Raw genomic sequence first — 25,211 nt, 5'->3', positions numbered from 1 at the left:
CATTTTCTTTACATGCTAAGTTCAACCCAATTCTTTAAGGCCTACCTTGTGTGATGGCCAGAGAATAGTCGATCGTTGTCTTTCTTATATCGCATACCTGCCTTTGCCTAAATTACTTGTCTATACTGGACCAACCTTACTGGTAAGGTCTGCATGCATAATGCAGCTATGGACTGTTTTGGTTGTGGGCACAGAGACACAGAGGGCGGTATCTGTCTGTCAAGTCTGCTGAAGCCAAAGTATGCTTTTATTAGGGGCATGCAGTACATTTTCACTTGGATATTCAACCCACAGATTTAGTCAAATAATACAAATAAGCTGCATTTTACACGACATTTTCATTTAGAACACTGCATGTCTTTACTTATTCAACTGTTATGCAGTGTGACCTTTAATGCTAAATTAAGGTTTGAATATATCATTTATGTTGCTTGACATGTATGCTATGGTAATTGAGGTAAATATGTAATACAGTTGTATTAATTAACTTGCGTCCCCAGTCATTGCCTGGAGACACTGAACATCTTGAATGTGGCAGTGTCCTTGAATGTACCCGAGTTTAATGCATGCTATAGGCCCTTGCTCACAGCTACAAGGCTAATATAACATAAAAAAAATAAGTTAAAGTGGCTACATTTTAATGCTGGTGGAACGTCTACTTGAAATGAGTTTCAAGTCTCTGCAAGTTGATTTTTTATGGCTTTCTGCCTGGAAGACACAAAAAAGCACTACCAACTTTTCATACGCTTAAGAAAATTGACAGGATTTATGTAAGCTATATATAATTTGTTGTTTACTGGCCTGAAGAATTGCATCTACTTGAGTTTGTAGTTGGCATTTAATCCATGCCTGTTGACAAAAATATTTGGGGCTGACATTTGTAAAGTGCTCTACTCAGCTATTTATCGAAGAGAAGAACTGTTGGTTGATCCATTTGTAGGTACGAGTTTGCCTCATCTGACTGATTATGATTGACATTATATTAAGATGATCCAGTCTTTTAATAACACAAATTTTTTTTTTCTTTGACTGACTCACTAAATTTAAAATCCTCTTACTTTTCTTTCTTCTCGTTCTATAAGGGCTGTGACAGTTTTGTACCACCTAAAAACGACTGCGACCCCCATCCAGTGAAGATGGTCAAAGTGAACTAAGTCCATGTAGAATAAGATTCCCCATTTTGCTGGGCTGAGGTCATAAATCATGGGCAGTGCTGGCAGGATAGCAGCATTTTTACACGAGAAGCCTGAGCTCAGTCAGTGGAAACACGTGAGTTCTCTCTACTGTTGGAATAACTCAATTATATTTTGACAGGAAAACATTTGTGACAGTGACGCTCACTCACTGGGACCTCAAAGGGAATAGAATGGCCTTGTTTTGCCACCCTTGGGTTCACTGTCACTGCTACTTTATCCAGTAGTTATCCAGTGAATGCGAATATGTTACTGGTGACTTCCAAAGAAAAGATAAATGCGTTTTGCCCTTGATTTACAGGCATGTTTCTGTCGTAAGGCCTGAACCTGGACATGAGCTGTGAGGAGGCCATTAGGTATTTTATTCTTTGAATAGCTTCACTGGATTGTATGATCACATTTGTGCTTTAATGGGTGCAGCCTGCCATGGAACTACCTTTATTTGCATGGCAAACTGAATGGCTGTCTGTGCATTTGCTCACATGTGGAAAGCATATTGTCTTGAAGAGGTGGCAGAGAAGGAAGTGAGAAGTCGGGCTTGACTTAGGCCAGTCCACATGCCTTATGCTGGCATGCAGAAAGGGATGATGTGGCTGAGTCTCCCATGGAAATTTTAACTCAGACTTTAATGTCTGGAAAAGAGGTTGTGTGTTGTGTGGATTTCTCTCCCTGAATGTTTAAAGAAATAATTGCCGTGTGTAATGTCAACCACAGGCTTTGTGTGTTTTGTATAACTATACCTTTTAGAATACTTACCACATTTCATTAATAGGGCAATGAGATGATTTCTTTTCACATTATTCAGTAATCCCAGGGATGTGTCGCCCTCTGTCTGAAGCAGCATCAGCAGAAATAGGATAACAGAGAGTGTTACAAGCTCTGGTTTGTTTTCCCAGCAACTTTTTTCCCAAGACTGCCACATAATGAAACAGCCTGTGGACTGCTACCGCCCAGTGCCATTTGAAGTGAATGAATCCTATGCATGTTTTTTGTGTCTCTAGTAGGGTAAACTATTGCGTGAGCTCCAGTTTGAACAGCACCTAGTATTGCTGATGCTGACTCTTGATTAAGATTGTCATATGCTCTTCCCTGACTGATTTAAAGCTGTCCCCACAGTGTATGAGATTACCTCGTATCTGCTTAAAGACTAGAACTACATAAATAAAATCCTTGGTGTATTACTTTTTTATCTGTACTACCATTTTTTCAATTTTTTTCTGCACATTTTAGTCACTGATTACTTTTTTTTGTCTGTTTGTGTGGAAAGCAGAGAGAGAAACCCCTGAGCCACTGGAAACTTAAGAGCTCCATCAAGTGCATATCTGGGAAACTTTCATGTCTCTGGATTAGGAAAATCTTTGTCAGTGTTTTTTGATCGATTCATTTATTTTTTAGTGTAGCCTATGGCAGATTGTAAGCTTAGTGGTTTGATATCTGAAACCAAACAGAAAAAGATGTTTTGTTACTGACCCACAACCTTGATGATTGACCACTGTCCATTTCTTAATTATTATACATATTGTAACTGATTACCCATTCCCTGCATTTGTTTGGTAGGTTTAAACTAAATGTTAGTGTATACGCAAGGCTATGACATAATTATATTTTTCCATAATCTTTCAACCAGTCTCGCATAATAAATGCTGGAATACATAAAAACAGTATACATACAGTATACGATATATATTTTATCTTCTGAGAGGGTTTAATTACATACAGTAATGTTCCAACCTGGAAAAGTGCTACAAAATGTAAGTATATTCTTAATTCTAGTCAATGTCCTAAGCCAGCCTTGCTACATTTACACAACTCTGTTTTTTTTGTTATTACTACACTTGGTTATTTTGTCACTGTGGAGTCTCAGTAGAAGGCCGGGCATGTGGTTCTTCTGATTTTCTTTGTTTTTTTTCCCCCCTTTGTTTGTTCTACTATTGGACTAGACTGCTCCACATGCATCAACTCCTCACTCCCTGCTCCTTTCCGTCATAGTGATGAGAACTGGTGCTGATTGAAAATGAGGCTCACTATGTGACTCTGTACTTGGGATTTTTTTCCTCTCCCTTCCTTCACTTTTTGTTGAGAACTTGTTTGGCCACATACCTAAAATAGCTCTCTGACGTGTACAGTCCTGTTAAGGAATGTTACTGTGGCTGTCCAGAGTTCTCTGCGGCAGGAAGTTATGCAAACGTGCATTGCTGTGCACAGAGCCTTGTGATTAGAGTCCTAAAGGACTCGGTTCTTCAGCACTTTTTTTCCAGTGCAGCCTGGCTGGTTGCAGTGTGGCTAACAAGTCCACTTTTTGGTCTGCTTGTGTAAATGGTCACTCCTGAAATTTGGCCTAAAGTTTATATAGGCTGAGCAGAAAATGCCTCTCAGCACTGTGATGAGTTTCAATCACATCCTGCCCTCTTATTTTCCCACATTCTGTTTCCTTTAATGTCTACATTGCAAATTTCTCCTACCAGCCAGTCTTAACCAATCGTTTTTTTTCTTAACCCCCTTTTACCTGCCTTTTTCATGCTTCCACCCATCCTGCAGGGCGTCTGCTTCTTTTATGTCTCAGAGAAGAGGGGGGTATGGCCCTGACCTCTGCAGCAGAGTTACTTAAGAGGATTCCTTGACTTGTTGAGCTGCTGATTCACCATGTGTCATCATTGTTTTGCTCAGAGATGCAAAAAGAAATGTGACATTACGAGCAGAGGCCCATTGACAGTACAGGAATGACGAAATTCTTGCTGTGATAGTGAGTGCAGGGATGATGTAACCTATGTCAACACGTAAACAGATTTATTTTCTTTTGTAATTCATGGGTAGCCCAGCAGCTGAGGTGTTTGAAAACATAAAATATACACCAGATGACTAAGAAATGCTCATTTCCAACATCTGGTCCACTCCCACTTGAGAAAAGACATTGCAGTGCTTTGACTTCAAGTGTTTTTGTGCCTGTCTTGTTTCAGCTATTCTGGATTATGGAAGATTAGATTAAATCCCACCAGTGGCACTTATGCTCCTGCCTAGAAGGGGGCAAGGTAGCCTATGATATCCTATGATGTTTGTTTACAACTCTTGAAATTCCACTGTTGTAGTTTCCAGATGGGTCTTCTTTACACATATCTGTCAGTTTTTAATTAACAACACCATTTAAAAAAATAAAAAAATAATTATCGTTTACATGGGCAATGCTCGCCAGGTTTTCATGAAAGGGATTCAAGTGAGGACCCAGAATTTGTCAGGATGGGAGTAACTCATGTAAATATAGTGGGTGTTGCAGCTGTGTAGTGTAAATTCACAGAGTTGACCTCACTGTATGGTTATTGTAAGGCACCACCCTCGTGCCTCAGCCATCAAAAGCTACTTAGATTCACCAGTTGCTTTTATTAGGAACTTTGTAACCAGGGTGGGAAATACAGCTTCTGTTCATCAAACCAGAATGACTGGTGGGCGTTAAAATTCCCCCAGACATATCAGTACTCTTTAAACCAAACTATAACTTTTCATATTGGCTCCCTGGTTTTCTCATTGCATATGGTGATGATGGCATTTTCTGATCATCTGACTCGAGCCCTGAAGAATCAATGTTTCTCAGTATTCATATGCTCACATAGGCTGATTTTGAGATATGCACTTTACCTTGAGAACAATACCACCACCCACGTTTGATTAGTTCTTTTGTCCTGTTACAGTTAATGGTGCTGCAGCCTCTTGAAGGAAACACAAATAATGGATATTATCACATATCTCAAGTATCTTGAGATGGCATTTTTTTTCATAGTGTTTGGTTTATTTGATGGTAATGTAAATTGGAACTTCTTAATTCAACAAGCATTCTTTAGTGGATCTAGTATTTATCACTTTAAAACATAATGCTTACACTAGCGTACAATTTTGGGTATTTGTTGTATGCTAAATCCCTCAGAAACTTTGTTTATGTGATTCAGACTGGAAGCCCACAGCTTGGCAGGAGTAGCTTTTTTTGCTTGCTTGTTAACCTCTTTCCTCTCCCCCTCAGGATGGCTTGGATGCATTGGTGTATGACCTTGACTTCCCTGCCCTGAGGAAAAACAAGAGCATTGACAACTTCTTGAATAGATGTGAGTACCTTGCATCATCCTTTCTCCTTATGCCCTGATCTCTATATGTCTTTTGCTTTAACCATTTATGTTTTCAGACCCCTTCTTATATGTGGGTATAAGTCGAGGCTCAGTACAAAGGCTGTTTTAGGTCACTGCCTCGATGTGGGCTTGGACACAATAGGTGTCTGCTGCTTAGAGTCCCCAACAAAGGAGCTTTCATAAATGGCTGGTGACCCACATAGTGATGGCTTCATTTTTTTCACTGTCCACAGCCTGGGGGAACCCTCATAACTATGTTTTAGACAAAACAAAAATGATCATTCAGAGTTTGAAAGTGTTGCCAAATGTACCCGTCATACAGATCTATTCTAACCCCCCCAATTCACAGGTTACAGTGATTATCCAAAGGCTGATCAAAATTTCATGAATACTCACTACGAAGAACCAGTAATCTAATTTAAGAATACACAAATTAAATAAATAATTTAACAAAACACAGTTGAACAAACATATGCTCACCTTTTACTCCTTTACTTTTTCTATTTCTGGTATGACCCAAAATTCTTAATTTTGTTTAGATTTTTTTTTCTATCTGTAAATAGAAGCATCTTGCTCAGAGATGTGATAAAAATATTAATATTATTGCATCATAGTGGTCAGGTAGTAATAATGGGGACTTCTGTGGTTTTTATTAAGTGCTTAGCTTCTCTTGTGTGCTATTTTTTTACCTTCATGTGTATAAATGTACTTAATTATAATAATGTGAGTTTGTAAGATGTTATCAGAAAATGTGTCCTTGGTGTCTTCACTTCGTTTAAGAGCTTATTTTTCTCAACCATTGTCGTGAGTTGGTTCATCGGCAGGATAATCCATTTGAGAACAACCAAAATGTCAGTGTGCTGTATTTGAATTACCAACCCAGGCTACTAAACCCTTGGGCAAAGACTGTCATTAGGCATCTTGTCAATTACTCTTGCTGCTGAACATTTGCGTGAAGCGCCCAAGTGATGGAAATGGATTGATGGATAATAGACTGGCTGTCTTGTGAGACACTGGTCCTCAGTTGTATGCGCTGCCTGAAGGGCTCTTAAGTTTGCCTGCTCTTGTCCATATATTGTGCTTTGGACCGTGAACATATCAGCTGATTGCTCCACTGTATCTATGCTGTATCTCTGCTGTTTGCAGTGGCAACGTCACAATATTTTTACCATTTCTAAACATTGTTTACGTGTCTTTTTGGTCCGCCAGGATTTTCAGTAAGGCTCTTGATCCAGAGAACCTCTGCAGAGACTAGAGATGACTAATTCTCAAACGTTCTTATTCTAATAGTTCACTGCTTCACTTTTTATTTTTAGATCAATTGAACTTGGATGTCCCCACGTCCCCCCTTTTCCATGCGATCCAGTGCCATTTGTGACCGATGTGAATTGAAAATTATCCCATTAGTCCAGATATGTCCAAATTTGGCTGAACAGTGAATAGTATATCTCCCTTTGGGGAATTAGCATTGTTAAATCAGGGAAAGGCTAACTCTCAGTAAGAAACACACTTAACTTGAGTGACATTTCTCGGCTGTGCAGAGTCTTTCAGCCTTTTTTTCCCGTTTGCCAACATACTAGATGTTTTATGAAAATCTGTCATTGCATCATCATGTGACGCCTAATGTGAAGACATCACTCTGAATGTTTTTTTTATGGTTGTAGCTCAACTATGCCATTCAGTTGGTTACTGTTTTTGTCACAGTATACAAGCACTAGGGATACTGGGTGATCAATTCATTGAATGAAATATGTCTGCCTCCACTACTGTGACGACACACCCCCTTTCAGCTTGCTAGTATTAATTGGTTTCTGGTTTAGCCTGTGGCTAGTTTTTAGCATGTCAAGTGCCATTAGGAGTCTTCCTACATTCATGAACTTTAAAATATTCAATTCTTTAAGCTGACAAAGCATAAAACCAGTGTCCTCTGCTATTATTTTCCTTTTCAAGCTTGGGGTGGAAACTGTAGTGCATGACTCTGATCTGACTTAACTTAAACATGCAGTATGAATTAAACTCCCGTATCCTGTTGTCTGAATGTGTTACTCCAACTTTGAAGACATCATTATGTGTATTTAAAAGTTTGGTTTTAGTTGGACTTTTTTTCTAATGTCAATTGAACGTACTGAATGACGTTGACATCTATAACTGGATGTGATGCTTTAGCATGTGAGGTCAAGGCTCTTCTTACAGGTCCATGCAACAACTTAGTCACAGTATAGTATTCTGCATGCTCTATATTCTGTAACATCTTATTGTTTTATTTTTCAGATAAGGAAACTATTAGTAAAATTCGTGATCTACGGATGAAAGCTGAAGACTATGAAGTGGTTAAAGTTATTGGTAGGGGAGCATTTGGAGAAGTGCAGTTGGTAAGAATCATTTTTGTATTTATAAACCTCCAATACAGTCGATATTTTTTATATTTAAAAACACATTTCTTATTCTCTGCTCCAAAACAATTCCAAGTTTTTGAAAACTCACTAAATTGTCACCTCGACATCTTAACAGGTAAGACACAAAGCCACGAGCAAAGTATATGCCATGAAGCTTCTGAGCAAGTTTGAGATGATCAAGAGGTCGGACTCTGCTTTCTTCTGGGAGGAGAGAGACATTATGGCTTTTGCCAACAGTTCGTGGGTAGTGCAGGTAAGATGCAATGGAGATATGGCATCTTTCACCTTGGTTGATATTATCTTATTATTATTTAATGCAGCTGACATTAAATCAAGGACTACATTGAATGGTAGCTTCGTATTATTTTTTGTGTTTCACTGATCATTTATCTCTTCTTTCTAGCTCTTTTTTGCTTTCCAAGACGACCGCTACCTCTACATGGTGATGGAATACATGCCTGGTGGAGACTTGGTGAACTTAATGAGCAACTATGATGTCCCAGAGAAGTGGGCCCGCTTTTACACAGCTGAGGTGGTGCTAGCCCTGGATGCAATTCACTCCATGGGGTTTATTCACAGGTAATAACAAAACTTCTCCATATCCCTGATGAGTGTTTCATCTCGGAATTGTTATATAGAGGGCAGGACTGGTTCAAGATTTGTCCTTGGTTACCTGTGATGGCTGGTCCAACTATGAATGGTTTTGTTATTATGTGAACATTACATTCTTCTAGTGCCCCGATGGTTGAGTTAGGGTAAGTGAATATCAATAGGCAACATAGCTGTTTTCTCTCTCTTTTTTTATGTCTTTTGTCTTTGCGTTCTTTCTTTCGATTCCCTCCAGCAGCTGCTGTATTACAGTAAAGCTTATTGTGTGTGTGTGGCTTTGGTTTTCAAATTGGCTGCAGTCAAACACATGGATTTGATACATTTCTAATGAAACAGGGGTTTCTTGCATCTGTGAGCCAGAAGGGCTTCTAAAACGTCCAAAGCAAGTATTGGAAATTATTATATTTATCACAGTCCTTTACAGTTGTGAATGTGCACTAGACTCTAGTCTAGAAGGAGTGGTGGAAACATATGATCCAAGGGACTTTTAATAAGCAGGAAGTAGCTCAGGAACAAAGGTATTGTTTTTAGCATCACTGCTAGCTGCTGGTATAATAACTGTTCGTCTCATACATTACTTATTTTGAAATGATAAAACTAATTTACTTTGGGACAAAATTCTGTTTGACTTTGTTTAATAACTGTAAATTGCCACATCTTTACCTGATTCCAAAACCAGTTATAAAGTTATTTTTTTAAGGTATAGTTATTGTGATAATTTTTTATACAATAATGTTCATACAGTGTTTCTATTCAGTTCCATGATGCTTTAATATCGCTTGCACTACGCAAGTTCCTTATTTGTTGCCATTATTAAATGTTACTAATACTATTTGACATACTAAGCCCTGTGCACAGCTGCAGTGGAAGAGAATTCACACCGTGACAGATGTATCAGTTTGTTCTCTGCTGTTTTCCCATTAGTGGCTGGAAGTTGCAGTGAAAGGAAATTTCATGCAGTAATAAATTCTGCTCTCTCAATTCCCCGCTCCCTTCATACCTCATTACTTTGACTTATCACTGCAGCGGCATGCAGCACTTCCAGACAGCTCTGACGTTAAGAACTGTTTTCCTTAATGGCACCGTCAGGCAGCACTAGCATGACCTGCAAACATACACACCTGCAACGTTTCAGTTTGATTGTTCTATGCTTGGTTTTGATGCATTGTTTACATGTTGTATATTTATTTTTTTGTCTTTGCAGGGATGTGAAGCCTGATAATATGTTGTTGGACAAAGTGGGTCACTTAAAACTGGCAGACTTTGGGACCTGTATGAAAATGAACAAGGTATCACTCTTGCCTTCAAATAAACCCTTTAATTATACAATTTACATAGTTTAAACTCTTCATTTTTTTGTAAAAAAAATCCTTGCTCTCCTCAGGATGGTATGGTACGATGTGACACAGCAGTGGGAACTCCTGACTACATTTCACCTGAGGTACTGAAATCCCAAGGAGGAGATGGCTATTATGGCAGAGAGTGTGACTGGTGGTCTGTGGGAGTGTTCCTGTATGAAATGCTAGTTGGTAAGTTGTTAATTCAAGATAAAAAAGCACTTGAAGCACTTTCTGTGTACATGTTAAACTTTTCCCAGGGACTCTCATCCACCAGTGGCTCTTATGTGTCTCGTGTTTCGCACAGGTGACACTCCTTTCTATGCGGACTCATTGGTGGGGACGTACAGCAAAATTATGAACCACAAGAACGCCCTGACCTTCCCTGAAGACAGCGACATCTCCAACGATGCCAAGAATCTCATCTGTGCTTTCCTGACTGACAGGTTAGAGAGTGACTGGAACAAAAACTGAATCCTCCAAGAGGGTCCTTATCTCAGGCCCTCTCTTTATTGTTAGGGTCAAGTGGTTTCAGTGTTGAGGCCCCTCTGTGGAAGGATCTTGAGAATCCTTTCTTCAACCGTTTTTGTGAAAATCACACTCTGAATTGTTCGAGTGTCAAAACTCAGTATGTCCTCTTTTCTTCTGTAGGGAAGTTCGGCTTGGCCGTAACGGTGTTGATGAAATCAAGAGGCATCCTTTCTTCAAGAATGACCAGTGGACATGGGAGAGCATCAGAGACGGTAAGGGCATTTTCACAGCTGGGTTTACAGATTACATTCACACTTCCCATTTCAGCTGGCTGTCTGCTTTTTGTTATTGCAAAGCAACCGTGTTTTACATTTGACCTACTACAGACAGTTGCAGGAAATTCTTGTGGACGAGCCATTCATTCTGCATCCTATTCTAAGACCAAACATGATTGCTGGCAGCACTGCATTTCTGAGGCCAACAACAGGGGAAGCAGTTAAATGCAAATGTTAATGCGTTGGCATTGAGTCGGGAACGGAGAGAGATTAGAAATACATGGCTTAATCCAGTCACTTGAGTCAGTCCTTTAGTGGCTTTATATTTAATACTTGATTAGGCTTAAGTCAGCACTTTGGTGTTTGTTTCCTTTTTGTTTGACTGGCTAATCAGCTCTGCTAGCTGGCTGGTTTCCTTTGATTTAAAGAGATTTTAAAAGAAAGCTCATCTCGGGAAAACTCAACATGCAATGTAGATGGAAAAAAAAAAAGAAATGTACTTAAATGGAGAGTGTTGGGAGAGAGAAGTTGGTCAAAGTTTAAAAAGAAAGGGATAATTTAAATGCCTGGTGTGATCCTATTAGTTTTATTTGCAAATGAATGTGTGAAGATTGGTGAGTGAACATTTGCGTAATTGTAAGTAAAATGCTCGTCTTATAGCTATGCTCAGAGATGTAAACAAACCCAAAGATCCAATTGTTTGAAGATCAGATGTTTTGTTTTTAATGCATTAACATTATGTGCTTTTTAAAATGGGAGATAAATGATTCATAATCAACTCTGGTGGTTTTATTTTGCCGGTCATAAATCTGCTGCCTCCTTGTTACCATTTACAGCGGCTGCTCCAGTTGTACCTGAACTGAGCAGCGACGTCGACACCAGTAATTTTGACGACATTGAAGAGGACCGGGGAGAGGAGGAGACCTTTCCCGTACCAAAGGCCTTTGTGGGCAACCAGCTCCCCTTTGTAGGATTCACTTACTATAGCAGTCAACAGTAAGTCAGGCTCATTGTTGCTGTACGCTGTGTTCACAAAAGTTTGACAATGTCATTACATATTGTACTTTAAATTCAAGTTATTTTTCCTGTTAAACTGATTAAACTGATAAGGTTTGTTACTAGATACTAATAATAGTCATTTTCCAGTCCTTTACGCAGCTCTACCACCTCAAAGACCAGTGACAAACGTAGCAGCTCCACAAAGGAGGACAAGAGTCATGTTAGTAGAAGACTACTTTTTTTTTCTTTTTTTTTTGAACAGAAACATTGTTTTGACATATAGGATATCTGCCAATTCTCTAATATATGCTATGCTTCTGTTTAGCTGGAAAACCTCCAAAAACGAATCTACCACCTAGAGGAACAGCTCCACACTGAGATGCAGCAGAAGGATGAGTTGGAACAGAAATGCAGGTATGGTATGAGACATGTTAGTTATTCATACAAAACAAATGTCGTTTCACTTGGCTCAAGAACTAAAAGCAAACCTTGGAGATGGGCAGAAATACAAATGTTTCAGAGAAGCGTTAATGCTTATTGAAAATGCAAATTTAATTTTTCATTTTTTTTGTCTTGCTAAATTAGGACATTTGTAAATAACACATGACCACATATGAGTTTATTATGAGAAACATATTTATCAAAGGGAAACCAGGCTATTTCTGGAATTTGCTTCACATTTTCATACACTTCAAATACGCTAATCTTTATAATCACGCTTTTCACAAATCTGAGGCAAAACATTCATATCAGTTATGTCTCGAAGTGTGTTTGCACTGTGTATAAACATGATATTGATGTATAATGAATATCATTTGTTAATTATATTGTTACTGAGTTATTGTCCACATCTGTTTGTAAGCAGTTTCATTTCTCTGTTCCTCTTAGGACGTCCAACAACAAGATTGAGAAGATCATGAAAGAACTAGATGAAGAGGTTAAATTGACACCTTCACTCTTTTTAAATTATGAACAGATCTTAATCTGATGTTGTTAATATATATATGTAGAGCCTCATACTCTAAACAACACTTATTTTCAAAAAGCGGTTAAGTTCAATGAGTTTGTTTCTGATTCATGTCCGCTCGGTTGTCCCTCACCACAGGCAAACGTTAGGAAGAATACAGAAGCCAGCATGTCTATACTGGAGAAGGAAAAGCTCATGTTGCAGCACAGATTCATAGAGTACCAAAGAAAAGCTGACCAGGACGCAGAGAAGAGACGCAATTTGGAGAATGAGGGTAAAGATAATGAGGTGCTGCTGATGCATGATTCAGAAGCTTTGCAATTAAAGGATAATTGCAGAGTGAAGCAGTGGATGCACTCTGTGTTTGAACATAGTTTTGTAATATGGTAATGACCTCATCCGCTTAGTATCATTTGATGTGGCCAAGGCATATGCTCAAATGACCCTCCTCACCTTCATTGCTGCTAACCACACATCTAATTAAGTGCTACATGCACATGTCACTTTACGTTTCCCATTGACTTAGTACAGAAGATTGCACTAAATGCACTTCTGTGTGAACACTACTTGTGTGTGTGTGTACACAGATAGTAAAATGTGATGTGTCTTATTTACTATCTGTTTTTTTGTTTTTCTCATAGTGTCAACTTTAAAGGAGCAGCTAGAAGATATGAGGAAGATCAGTCAGAACTCACAGGCCTCAAACGACAAGATTGTCCAGCTGCAGAATCAGGTACACGCATGACATACACGCATGCAGTCTGACGAATGGACAATACCCCTGAGCTCATCTGTCCTGACCGCAATCTGTTTTGATTGGCAGCTGGAGGAGGCCAATGACCTGCTGCGTGCCGAGTCGGACACTGCTGCGAGACTAAGGAAGAGTCACACGGAGATGGCAAAGTCAATGAGTCAGCTGGAGAGTTTGAACCGTGAGATGCAGGAGAGGAGCCGCGCAGGAGACTTGGAGAAGGCGCAGCTGGAGAAGGAGCTTCTGCTTCTTCAGAGCACCTTGGACTCTGAGAGGAGGAACTACAGCCTAGGATCTGAGGAGATCAGGGAGCTGCAAGGTGAACCATGGACATAGGCAAACATATAATCTAAAGTCCTATAAGTCTGTGATAATAGTGTTATAAATGTATTCGATGAATGTATGAGACTCAGACTGTGAACTAGGAAGTATCTGACTGTTTGTCTTTTATCCTCAGCGAGGATGTCAGGATTGCAAGAGGACAACAAAAACTTGAAGCTCGGCCTCTCTAAAATGGAGGCAGAACGGAAACAATCCCAGGAAAGGAGCAATAACATGGAGAAGGTATTGGCTATAGTCTATATGCATACATGTCGACGCTTTCTATGCATCTTCTTTTGTGCTTTTATTTATTTTTAATTAGACATTGAAGAGTCCTGTGTTCAGTTTGCTACATGCTTTTTTCTGGGTTCTCATTCTCCCCCCACCAGGAGAAGAACAATCTTGAAATAGACCTCAACTACAAACTGAAGACCCTGCAGCAGCGTCTTGAGCAAGAACAGACGGAACACAGGGTGACGCGGGCACAGCTCACTGACAAATATGAGTCTATTGAAGAAGCCAAATCAGTTGCAACGAATGGTATGCTAGTCCTATGTCAGAGCATGTCATTCTTGCTGTTTTCCACCATACTTTTCCCCATTTCCATTTCCATTTCTTCTTTTTTTTTTATCTTTGCCATAATTTTATTTGTTCTCTCTTTTATATTTATGTTTTGTCCCTGTTTCTATAGCTGTCACACCACCACCTTCTCCCTGCTTTGTCTTTCATTTATAATGTTGTTTCAGACTCTCCTCCAGGGGCAGTTTGGGTGGGAGGAATTCTAGTATAAACTAGTCAGCATGTCAGGACATTGCCACATTGCATATTAAAGCTGGACTCTAATGCATTTTTTTTGCAATAGAAAAATGTTAGGTGCAGGTGATTTATTGCCCTTTATCTTGTTTTTGCTTGAGTAGAGAATAGTTCAGCCTCTCCTTGTCTAATTTCTTCCATGCTAAGGTTCTTTTGGCTCTGTTTATCGATATTAGGTCCATAGATCTCTTATTATTTTGATTTGCAGGGAACAAGGTTTTTAAATAGAGTGTCCAAAATGTTCGTAGAACAAAATTAACACATTTTGTTATGTTTATGCTGATGGTGGTGAAAGGCACTGTACATTTTCTTAGGCATGCATTGATCTCGGTGAAATTTTTCAAATACTGAAATGATTATGGTGTTCAGTTTGGCAGTGGGAAAGAGCTCACTCTTCATCTTTGATCTTGCTTCTCCAGCTGTTCAGCAGAAGATGTCTGAGGAGAATGGAGCCAGGATGAGAGCTGAAAGCAGAGTAGTGGAGGTAGAGAAGCAGTGTTCAATGCTAGAGTTTGACCTCAAGCAGTCTGTGCAGAAGATGGAGCAGCTGATGAAGCAAAAGGAGAGACTGGAAGATGACGTAAGTAACCTCACTTTCACCTTGACAGTCTTGGTAAATCTGACTAAAATCCCTTTGCACTGTTTTCCTGTGCTTCATTAATGTGACATCTCACTTTTTTATGTCTTCACTCTTCAGGTAAAGAACCTGCGGATACAGTTGGAACAGGAGTCGAGCAAGCGTATCCTGGCTCAGAATGACTTGAAGAGCCGCACACAAGAAGTGGACCGTCTTAGGTGTTCAGAGAAGCAGCTCAAACAAGAGATCAACTCAGCGCTAGAGACTAAACGGTCACTAGAGTTCCAGTTGGCACAGCTGACAAAGTGAGTCATTTCTCTGCAAGTTCATACAAATACTGCTTATACAGTGTTGACTACATATGACTTGGGTCAGACATTCCCAGAGGCTGGGTTGGGAAACACTGATGGGTCGTGGGAATCTTTTTTTGGGTGGATGCCAAATAAAATGTCTTATTTTTTCCACAGCCTTTTAATTAAGAATTATTAAATAGCATGGATAAAGGTAAATAGTAATAATTTATCAAATATGTAACTCTTTCCAAAGGCTGATTCACAGAAATGTCAGCAAAAATATGACCGTTTATATAATGTCCCCCTTGTCACCATTTTCATTGTTAATCAGGTCTTGATAACTTGAGTGGGTCCCCACATAAAACATGTAAGAAACACTGACATAAAATAGACAAATGAAAACAGAATAGAATATGATGTGTTTTCTTGGAAAATGGAAACATCTGAGCCAGTTGTGCATCTTATTTTATTTTCAAAGAAACTGGCAGTATCATCAGTCTGGTATTTGGACTTTCTGTTATTGCTGCACTGCCCAATAATGCTCTTTGAACGTTAAGACATCAATTGCCTTCCAATTACTCGTTATTTTCAAATAAGTGCTATTATTCCAGCTTAGAGGGGTGGGAATGCCAAAGCTGCTCTGTGACAGCGTTTACGCCACAAGATTAGGGTTTACTCTGAGTCCAGCTCCTTCCAATCTATTCCTAATCCCCTGGCGAGCACAGCAGCCAGTGCTACTTGTTGTCCTTACTTCAGTGGCTGTTTGTACGGTTTGTCTACAGTGTGTAACTTTTATATATATATATTTTTTTGATTTTCCATTTGAAACTTTTTGTTGCCGCTGATTTGTGTTTTCAGTTAAACTCCAAACGGTTTGCTATCTCTCTTCAGTACCAAAATGTTGCTGTTGCCTCTGTCTGTCTTGAAATAAAACAAATAACTTTCTGTGTGCAGTGCAGGAATGTTGCCAGGTGACATAAGATCTAAAAACTGGTAGAGAAACAAGGAGTCATGTGGAGCTAATAGACTTAATCAGAATTGTGAGAACTCATTGACAGTGGTTTGAATCTAATAGATATTAAAGCTACGTACTATAGCTTTCAAGAGCATTGTTTACAGAAACTGCCTAAACTTATGAGTGGAAATATCTGTGTTAAATTAGCCAGATACATGGATTTAATGAAGAAATTGAAATTAAGTCCCTCGCCTTTTTGTTGCTGTGTTACCAGACAATATAGAGGCAACGAGGGACAGATGAGGGAACTTCAGGACCAGCTTGAGGCCGAACAGTATTTTTCTGTAAGTATAATTCCCTTTACCTATGCATTTCTGTCCTCTCAATTCAGTTTGAAATATGTGGTATAACTGATTTGTCCATCCCCCTTTAGACACTTTACAAAACTCAGGTCAAGGAACTAAAAGAGGAGCTCGAGGAAAGGAACCGGCTAGTACAAGAGGCTCAAAAGAGAGTGCAGGATTTGTGCAGTGAAAGGTAAGAAACTGGATACTTCATGCAAACTGCAGCCCTGTGACTCAACCCCCTAAATATTGATTACTGACCAACAAATGTGTCTGATGTCATATGATGAAGCTATCAACAAAGCTGAAATAAGGAAGTTATATTTTGTTCAACTAATATTAAACATTTGTTTTATCCTGGACAAAGGGACTCTCTGTCTGCCCAGCTGGATCTGACGGTAACCAAGGCAGAATCAGAGCAGCTTGCCCGGGCGCTTCAGGAGGAACAGTACTTTGAGCTCAGCCAGGAGAATAAGAAAGCGATGACCAGATACAAGCAGGAGGTTGGGGAAAAAGATGCCACCATTTCACGGGTAAGAAATCCAGAAATATCTGTCGATGTAACTGGAGTTTAAAAGCTTCCTTCACCATGTCGATATAATTGTATTATTTATGTAAAAATCCTTTGCAGCTCGAGGAATCTCATAAAACTCTGACCAAAGATGTGGAGAATCTGAGCAAAGACACGGGTGAACTGAATGAGAAGCTGAAAACTCAGGAAGAAGGTACTGTCCCTTTGGTAACAGGGTTTCCATGGGAAAAGAAAAGAAAGACCTGAGAAAATGTTGTATTTTTGGAGTGAATATGTATGTATATATATATATATATATTTGGATACAATTCTGTTTGCTGTCTCTCTTTTGATGTGCTGTTTTGGAAAAAGCTGTTAGCTTCTGTAATACCTACAGTTTTGTAACTGACTTTGACTTGAAAATGAGGGAATTCGTTCTGAAAGGTGTATGACAAGCTCTTGAAATGAATGTAGTCGGTATTAGTGGGTCAACCGTTTCTCCCTGCTATATTGTAATTATCCTGAATTGACTGTTTTCCCTGACAGAGTATGCAGCTCAGAAGGAGGAGATTGCAAACACAATCAAGGCCAACTATGAGAAGGTCCTCACCACAGAGCGCACACTGAAGACTCAGGTAAACATGGACCCCTGTGGTCAGATGGTGTACACTGGTTATATAATTGTACAATGGTGGCTGATTTATCTACCTTTGTCTGCCAGGCGGTGAACAAGCTGGCAGAGATCATGAACCGCAAGGACATGAAGCTGGACCACAAGAAGAAGGGCAGTACTGCAGACCTGCGGAAGAAAGAGAAGGAGAACCGCAAGCTTCAGCTCGATCTTAATCAGGAGAAGGAGAAGTTTAACCACATGGCCATCAAGTATCAGAAGGAGCTGAGCGAGATGCAGGCGGTAAGTTAACATCAGTGTGCTAGAAGCTAGAATAATTCTGTAGTTTTGTTTCCCTTGTTTTCAAAGTATCCTAACTTTCTCATCCACAGCAACTGGCAGAAGAATGCACATATCGCAATGAGCTGCAGATGCAGCTGGACAGTAAGGAGAGCGATATCGAGCAGCTTAGGGAAAAACTGAACGACCTGCAACAGCGCATGGATAACTCAAGTGTCACCAGTTTGCTGACAGATGAGACGGACAGCAACATTGCAGGTAAGGTCACCTCTGGGTTTAACTGGTCACTGCACCTTCTAATACTAACACTGAAAAGTCTATGGTCATAAGTCTGTTGTAGATATTCAACATGTAATTATATTATGTGATGGTTAAAGTAGGTTGTTCTATATTTGCCTCTATATGTGAAAAAAAAAAAGATCAAGTAGACTTAATGCTGAAAATGCTACTTAATTATTATATCCTACTTTTTGTATTAAGACATTTACTCTTAAGAAGTTAAAATCATGATGTATGTGTTTATGTTAAAAAGAGTGTAGCCAATGTTTATTGGACTGGTTCAACAGATGCCTTTAGTTATAATTTTGGTATATGAAGGTGTATAAAGCTGAGACGGTTGGATTAATCAAAAACAGTCCAGCTGCTGTACTTACTGCCATATGCTCAAAACTGTTCATGTTTTCTTGCAAGATCTAACATGAACACCAACGTTATGATGATGCACCGATTGTGAAATTCTGTGGCAGTGCAGATTTAGACAATACTGTAGCTCATACTGATGTTGACGTTTCATTTGTTTTTACTTTTTGTTTTTCTTCCGTGGTCCGAGTACAAAGGGATCTTCATTATCAACAACACCTTAACTGTCATCACACTATCTATGAATTATCGCAAATAACCTTTTTAATGCGACCTTTAATTATACCAGTGAGCACATTTTTTTAGCCTCTTATTTAACAAGTTATTCATTTGTGAGATTTGTTTTAGTATACATAGCCCAGAAAACATCAACCTTCTTATTTTCTGATACTAATGTACAACGGATTAATCATTGCATCTTTAAAATGAACTTTCTACGGTCAGTTTTCATGTTTTGCTCATATCTGTGGTTAAACCATTCTCTCTTTATTCCCCTCATGTCCAGTTGGTTCTCCTTGCTCTTCTTATCTTTGTAACTACTATTCCTTTCCCTCTGTGAGTAACTGAGTGGACGAGCCCCTTTGCCTGGCCTGTGCTGCAGCTCTCGTGTGTTTGTCTTTTTTGCCCCTGATTTTTTATTTTTTTAAAGTGTTTTTCTTTTGCCAGATGTGATAGAGCCTTCTCTGCTGTGGGGATTCATGAAACACTTTTGAAAGAAGCCTTATAGAGTGGCATATACATGAAATTGAAATGTTATTGTGACTGCCTGATCAAACAAATTTATTGACTAATATTAACAGAATGTTAAGAGACCACACTGGCGCAGTGACTTGGTGTGTGACCTCAGGTTTTACCACATCACTCTTAGCACCTTTCAAAATGTGTCTCGAAACTGACTTAATTCACAGCACTGTGCACTTCAAACACTGATATTGTTCATTTAATGTTTTTGTCGGCATGTTCACTCTGAAGTTCTGCTCTTGTTGGACACAAAGACTCCCTTCCCAATGTCACATGTAGCAGACAAGTCCCTCTCAGTTCAATGTCCATGTGTTGTTTCAGGTGCATGCACTTATGAATTATCATTTCTACACCTATCAAAGGAGTGAGTGATCAAACTAATTGGGCCTAAACGAACACCAAAATCCTGCTGCAAACATTTTTTTGTGGTGCTTGTAACACGACTAATGGTAAAATCTCCCATGCTCTTTTAACAAGGATTCACTTATGTCTAACATTTTCCTCCTGCATGGGGAGTGTTTTCGTAGCAGCATGAGATATCTAAATGTATATCTCTTGTCACCTACTCCAGTGCAGCTACTTTAATGCTGGTATAATCACATCAGGGGTTCACCTGCTGTTAGGCAACACTTATGGCCTTTGAGACCTCAAACTTTTCCCCCCTCAGTTGAGTTTGGATTTAATCACTGCATGGCCAGTGTCTTAAGTGCATGGTATTGAATTAAATTAGTGTCTTTTACGTTTGACTTTCAGAATCCAGATTGGAGGGCTGGCTGTCTATTCCTAATCGTGCTAATATCAAGCGATACGGATGGAAGAAGCAGGTATGTTGTGTTTGTTTCACATTTTCTCTGTTAAGCCACATTTTCTGAATTGGACAAAATCAGCCTTCATGTCATTGCCTTCTTAATGTTTACAGTATGTGGTGGTGAGCAGTAAGAAGATTCTGTTCTACAATGATGAGCAGGATAAGGAACAGTCCAACCCCTCAATGGTACTAGATATAGAGTAAGTTATTGTTATTTATTTATTCTTTTATATATATATATATACATACATATACATATACATACATATACATACATATATATATATATATATATATATATATATATATATATGTGTTTTTTCAGCCCTAGTAACTTTTGATTTGCTCATCTGTAATTGTTGATTTTGTGTTTTCCCGCACAGTAAACTATTTCATGTTAGACCTGTCACTCAAGGAGACGTGTACCGGGCTGAGACGGAAGAGATTCCAAGGATATTCCAGGTAGGAGCCCTGTCTTTCCCCAAATATGTCTCTTGCTTTTTGAATCATCTCTCTGCTACACTATAATTCTGATGCGAAAATGTTAGATTTCTCAAGTTCTTGCTCAGCCTCAGAAATGTGTATTTTAAGGCAGTGTTTGTCGGTTTTCAGATTCTGTATGCCAATGAAGGAGAGTGCAGGAAGGAGGCGGACATGGAGACAGTCCCTCAGGGCGACAAGACGAACTGTCTCCCACACAAAGGTCATGAGTTCATCCCCACGTTATATCACTTCCCTTCGAACTGTGAGGCCTGCTCCAAGCCTTTGTGGCACGTCTTCAAGCCGCCTCCGGCCCTGGAGTGTCGCCGCTGCCATGTTAAGTGCCACAAGGACCATCTTGACAAAAAGGAAGACGTTATTGCTCCTTGCAAAGGTAACCTGCCTAAAGTCTTGTTGTTATTAGTCATACATTCTGATGATGAACTTTTGTTCTATTTCCAGTAGAACTGCAATGACTTATGAATTTCATTATTGTTTTAATTGTCAATTATTCTCTACGTAAACCTCCATTAAATGTATATAATTATGTAAAATGTTGATCAGTGTTTGTTGAACCTTAAAATAACGGCATGCTCAAACATGTCTGTTGAACGACGATGATGTTGATGACGACAATAATTTAGAAATGTGAAATTATGACTATTTCAAACTGAATGTTTTTGTAAATACATTATTGACTATAGGGTTTCTGGTACATGAATTGCAAATAATAATTGAAAACAGGATCTTGCAGTATCACTAGGCCAAAACAACAAACAACAACAAATAAAAGATATAAGTTAAATAACTACACTAGTCTATACTGAATACAATCAAATAAACATCTTTAAATAAACAATTACCTGGGCATTACCTAAGCTAACGTTATATCGTGCTGTTCAAAACATGTATCTGAAACGTAACAGGTTTCCTCTATCAATAGAAAATTAAGTTTTACAGTTAAAAATGTATCTACAACAAAAAAATATATTTGTCTACTGTATAACCAAAGACTCCACATGCTTTATTAGGCCTAAAGTGATCTCTCTTTAACAAGTGTCAAATAAATAATGAGTATCCTGTATTAACCAATCGATAACACATTTATCCCTGTAGCCTAATCCATCTATACATTATAGGGCTGCCAATGGATAGTCTATATTCAAATATATTTGAATATATATAATATACGTTTCATTAATGTTAACATATTTGTTTCAATCACTGAATGAAGCCTGTCATATTTGGGACAAGAGTCGGGAGCTTACATTGCTTGCACAAAACTCTTGATCAGCACTCAGCATTTGTTTGTTGTTCATTTAAACCATTATGCGCAGAGAGCGTGAAGCCTTGTTTAGCACGGGCGGGAGGCGGGGAGACAGAGAAAGCGAGGTCTACGGTCTTGGCCACTAGTTCCTTTACTTATATTTGTGTTGGTAATATGTAGTGAACATGTAGTGACTTTTTCAAATAATTAATAAATCAAGAAAGTGAAGATTTAATCGTCAGTGAAAATAATCCTTAGTTGTAGCTCTTACTAGATGCAGGATCATTCGATGATTCATTTGTGCTTGATTGATGCTTCTTGACCAACATCCTCTCATGCCATCTCCTGCAGTAAATTATGATGTGACCTCTGCCCGGGACATGCTCCTGCTGGCTCTGACCCAGGATGAGCAGAAGAAGTGGATTGGTCACCTTGGCAAGAAGATTCCCAAGACCCCACCATCTACATTTTCTAGAGCCTCTCCTCGTTCTATGTCCACTCGCTCTGGACCAAACCAGTCCTTCCGCAGGAACCCTAAAAGCAATACAGGAAAGCTGAGGTAACTCGACAGTATGGGCCTAATTTATAATTCTTTTTTTGTTTTGTTTTTTAAATCAGGATGTGTTAAAATAAGTTTCAGTTACTAGTGTTCAAATAGCTATGGCTAACTGCATGACTTACAATAGAGCACTGCGATATTGTTTTAGGCAGTAAGTGGAGGGTGTGCTACAGTCAGAAGTCTTATTTTATCCCATCTGGTGGGCTGAGCTGAGATGTGGTTTAGTCAGTCACATGACCTGCTGTTTGTCTCCTGTGTTGTAGCAGAGCGCAGTCCAGCCTCCATGCAGCAGACACAACATCCAGCACTTGTTGACAGGAACTTCTCCAGAAAGTGTTATTTTTTTTAGACTTTTGTCTAAAGAATTAAAACTTTTTCTATTTATTAATTGTGTTACTGGGTGTTTCTAACACAAGACACTTCCTGATTGGTTGGTTGGTTGACTCCTGGGCTTTTTCCAGTTGACACTTTGGATTCTTGTTTTTTTCTAATTGGCACTAATGTGTTGTTGGGTTCAGTAACTAACTTGATAGACTTACCGTACAACTGGTTAGAATGGTCCACTTTTTTTTATTTTATTTTATTTATTTTTTTATCATACCTGTCAAACATGATGAAAAGGTGTTAATGGTGTTGCAGTGTCGGTAAACAAGCTTTTCTGTTTTTTGTTGACTCAAATTGGGTTACTAACCAAGGATAAGATATTGTCTTTCTTTTACTGGACACCTGTCTCTATTCTTTCTTTCAGCTAACCATCTGAACCATTCCTCATCTTCAAAAATGGAGAAACCTGTATTATAGAAAATTCATTTAAAGAAAACAAAAAAAATATCAATAAAAAGAACCAGCGCTGGAAAATTGCAAGCACATGACAGACAAAAGGCATCAAGGACATTACAGACGCCTGATACCCCCCCCTCTGTCACTTCGCTTCTGAAGAACACCATCCAACTCGACTTGCAGCTCTCTACTTCGACCAGAAGATGGCACACTCGTCATGAACTAAACGTGGACAGTGCAGTGATATTAAAAGCAGGACTCATGTCATGGAGCTATTCTGAGTTTTAAATATTATGACATTCTGATGGAAACGGGAAGATAAAACGGGGGTTTGCTGGGATTCCTGCAAGTATGTGTTTGGTTTTAGGTACTGTCATACAGGGATTTTCACGTCTGCAGTGAGTGGTTGTGTCTCAGGTGGAACATGAATATCAGTTGTTTGTTTCCACGCCTGACAGATACTCGAGCTAAATGCAAGCATACTTCTGTTTCCAGCTACAAAAACAAACAACTCATGCCTTTGTCTCTGGCCTTTTTTTTTTGCCTTTATTCTTATCACTTTACAAGTCACTTATCAGGTTTGGGGCGGAGTATTGGGACACGAGTATTAGATGTTTTGAGTATTGAGTGAGGAGCATGCAAGATCATCATTTAAATCTATGCATTATTTTATTATAATTATTTTTATTGCTCCAAGCCATAAGGAATGTTCCATTGTAATGGCATGTAGGAGTCCTGAAACTTAATTGATTTCTTTTTTGTTGTTTATTTGGTACATTGTATTTTTTGTAATGTATTGCCTTACATTGATTCATAGAAAATGGTTCAAAAGGAAAACATTAAGTTAACAAATGTAAAACTGCACTGTTTAAATTGTAAATTATTTGTAGAAGACTAAACAGGTGTAGCATTTGGCCCACCTAGTGCCTTAACGTTTGGATATTGATTTTACTGCCATATCTGTTTGTTTATTTCTTTTTCTCCAAAACAAGACAAATCTTAACGCTTCCATATTTTTTTAAAAAGAAATTGCCACTTATTTGTGGTTTTATCAGAATTTACTGTTTCTGGTTAAAGTATATGAAATATATATATACAGTATATATATATATATATATTACATTACCTCTTTATGGACACATTGCAATAGAGTTAGTGTGTCAAAACGAAGTCCCCAGACTCTTCATACGGCATATTTTGGGATGGTGTACTTACAGCGAGGCTACCTGTGTCATGACTGTCCTTGTTAACATTTACGAGTTGTGTCTCTAACATGGTAATGTCCTGTTAATGCAGACCCCCAGGGTGTATATAATAAGAGAGACATGAGGATTATGGCATACCTCTGCAATCTTTTCATTTGTAACTTTTTGTTCAGTTTAAAAAAAGCACTGGAACTATGATCTACTCTTGTCTTGGATAATTTGCATGGTTAATTGCATTGGAGTCCGCACTGATGGATATGTCAATAAACATATCTTTGTCATCTGTAGTGTATTAGTTTTCACTGCTGATATTCATATTTTTATCATCATGCTAGACATGGAGGCTTCCCAAAATGTGATTTGTAATCATGCAAAGTGGACAGGGACTAAGAAAGACCTGCTTTGAGCAGTTTGATTTGTGTTATGGGGAAAATCCAATCCAATCCACTTTATTTATATAGCACAATTTTAAACAAACACAAGGTTTCCAAAGTGATGGTGTGCGGTAGAACATTAACTGACATAAGTCAAGTCACGGACTTCAAGGACCTATTCTCTTTTCTTTAGGTCATTGTCTCTAAAGAGTTTTTGACTTACCTGGAAAGCCATTGATTGTTTCACTTTTGTGCCTATACGCTGCACATTTTAAACAAAATCACTATTACACATTCTCAAACTTAATCAGTGTTGTAGAAATGAGTACAAATACTTATTTATTGTAATGAATTATGTACTTCTACTCCAATACATTTCCCCCAACTATTTTCATTACTACCAAATAAAATCAGTGGAGTTGGTAAATGGTCTATATTTATAGTGTTTTTCTGCTCTACCTTCAAGCTCCTTTTCTAAAACTTAAGAACATGTTATATCAGAAAATAACTTTTGATTGTTAAGT

At 38.7% G+C, this 25,211-nt stretch overlaps 1 protein-coding gene across 3 annotated transcripts in view; it reads left to right on the top strand.

Annotated features, from left to right (window-relative positions):
* Nucleotides 1–24,445, top strand: part of rock1 (Rho-associated, coiled-coil containing protein kinase 1) — a 28,327-nt gene extending 3,882 nt beyond the window's left edge. Inside the window, exons 2-33 of one of the 3 annotated variants that reach the window (XM_083889464.1) lie at nucleotides 5,203–5,284; nucleotides 7,577–7,677; nucleotides 7,817–7,954; nucleotides 8,105–8,280; nucleotides 9,515–9,599; nucleotides 9,695–9,839; nucleotides 9,955–10,093; nucleotides 10,299–10,390; nucleotides 11,230–11,389; nucleotides 11,540–11,612; nucleotides 11,718–11,806; nucleotides 12,281–12,329; nucleotides 12,498–12,633; nucleotides 13,001–13,092; nucleotides 13,183–13,429; nucleotides 13,568–13,674; nucleotides 13,821–13,971; nucleotides 14,664–14,824; nucleotides 14,942–15,126; nucleotides 16,344–16,413; nucleotides 16,503–16,606; nucleotides 16,781–16,946; nucleotides 17,045–17,138; nucleotides 17,471–17,559; nucleotides 17,646–17,837; nucleotides 17,927–18,092; nucleotides 19,968–20,038; nucleotides 20,134–20,222; nucleotides 20,406–20,484; nucleotides 20,635–20,896; nucleotides 22,121–22,328; nucleotides 23,077–24,445. In XM_083889464.1, coding sequence (XP_083745590.1) covers nucleotides 5,203–5,284; nucleotides 7,577–7,677; nucleotides 7,817–7,954; nucleotides 8,105–8,280; nucleotides 9,515–9,599; nucleotides 9,695–9,839; nucleotides 9,955–10,093; nucleotides 10,299–10,390; nucleotides 11,230–11,389; nucleotides 11,540–11,612; nucleotides 11,718–11,806; nucleotides 12,281–12,329; nucleotides 12,498–12,633; nucleotides 13,001–13,092; nucleotides 13,183–13,429; nucleotides 13,568–13,674; nucleotides 13,821–13,971; nucleotides 14,664–14,824; nucleotides 14,942–15,126; nucleotides 16,344–16,413; nucleotides 16,503–16,606; nucleotides 16,781–16,946; nucleotides 17,045–17,138; nucleotides 17,471–17,559; nucleotides 17,646–17,837; nucleotides 17,927–18,092; nucleotides 19,968–20,038; nucleotides 20,134–20,222; nucleotides 20,406–20,484; nucleotides 20,635–20,896; nucleotides 22,121–22,328; nucleotides 23,077–23,080 — 4,002 coding nt within the window. In that variant the 3' untranslated portion in view covers nucleotides 23,081–24,445. Of the gene's footprint in view, nucleotides 1–5,202; nucleotides 5,285–7,576; nucleotides 7,678–7,816; nucleotides 7,955–8,104; nucleotides 8,281–9,514; nucleotides 9,600–9,694; nucleotides 9,840–9,954; nucleotides 10,094–10,298; nucleotides 10,391–11,229; nucleotides 11,390–11,539; nucleotides 11,613–11,717; nucleotides 11,807–12,280; nucleotides 12,330–12,497; nucleotides 12,634–13,000; nucleotides 13,093–13,182; nucleotides 13,430–13,567; nucleotides 13,675–13,820; nucleotides 13,972–14,663; nucleotides 14,825–14,941; nucleotides 15,127–16,343; nucleotides 16,414–16,502; nucleotides 16,607–16,780; nucleotides 16,947–17,044; nucleotides 17,139–17,470; nucleotides 17,560–17,645; nucleotides 17,838–17,926; nucleotides 18,093–18,978; nucleotides 19,029–19,785; nucleotides 19,881–19,967; nucleotides 20,039–20,133; nucleotides 20,223–20,405; nucleotides 20,485–20,634; nucleotides 20,897–22,120; nucleotides 22,329–23,076 lie in introns of those variants that run through there. The other 2 variants (XR_014592823.1, XM_083889465.1) reach the window with 2 other exon arrangements.
* The last annotated feature ends 766 nt before the right edge of the window (nucleotides 24,446–25,211 follow it).

Source organism: Microchirus variegatus, assembly GCF_963457635.1.
Source record: "Microchirus variegatus genome assembly, chromosome: 5".
Lineage (NCBI taxonomy): Eukaryota > Metazoa > Chordata > Actinopteri > Pleuronectiformes > Soleidae > Microchirus > Microchirus variegatus.
The sequence above is the reverse complement of the archived record's forward strand: the minus strand, read 5'-3'. Positions and strand labels throughout refer to the sequence as shown.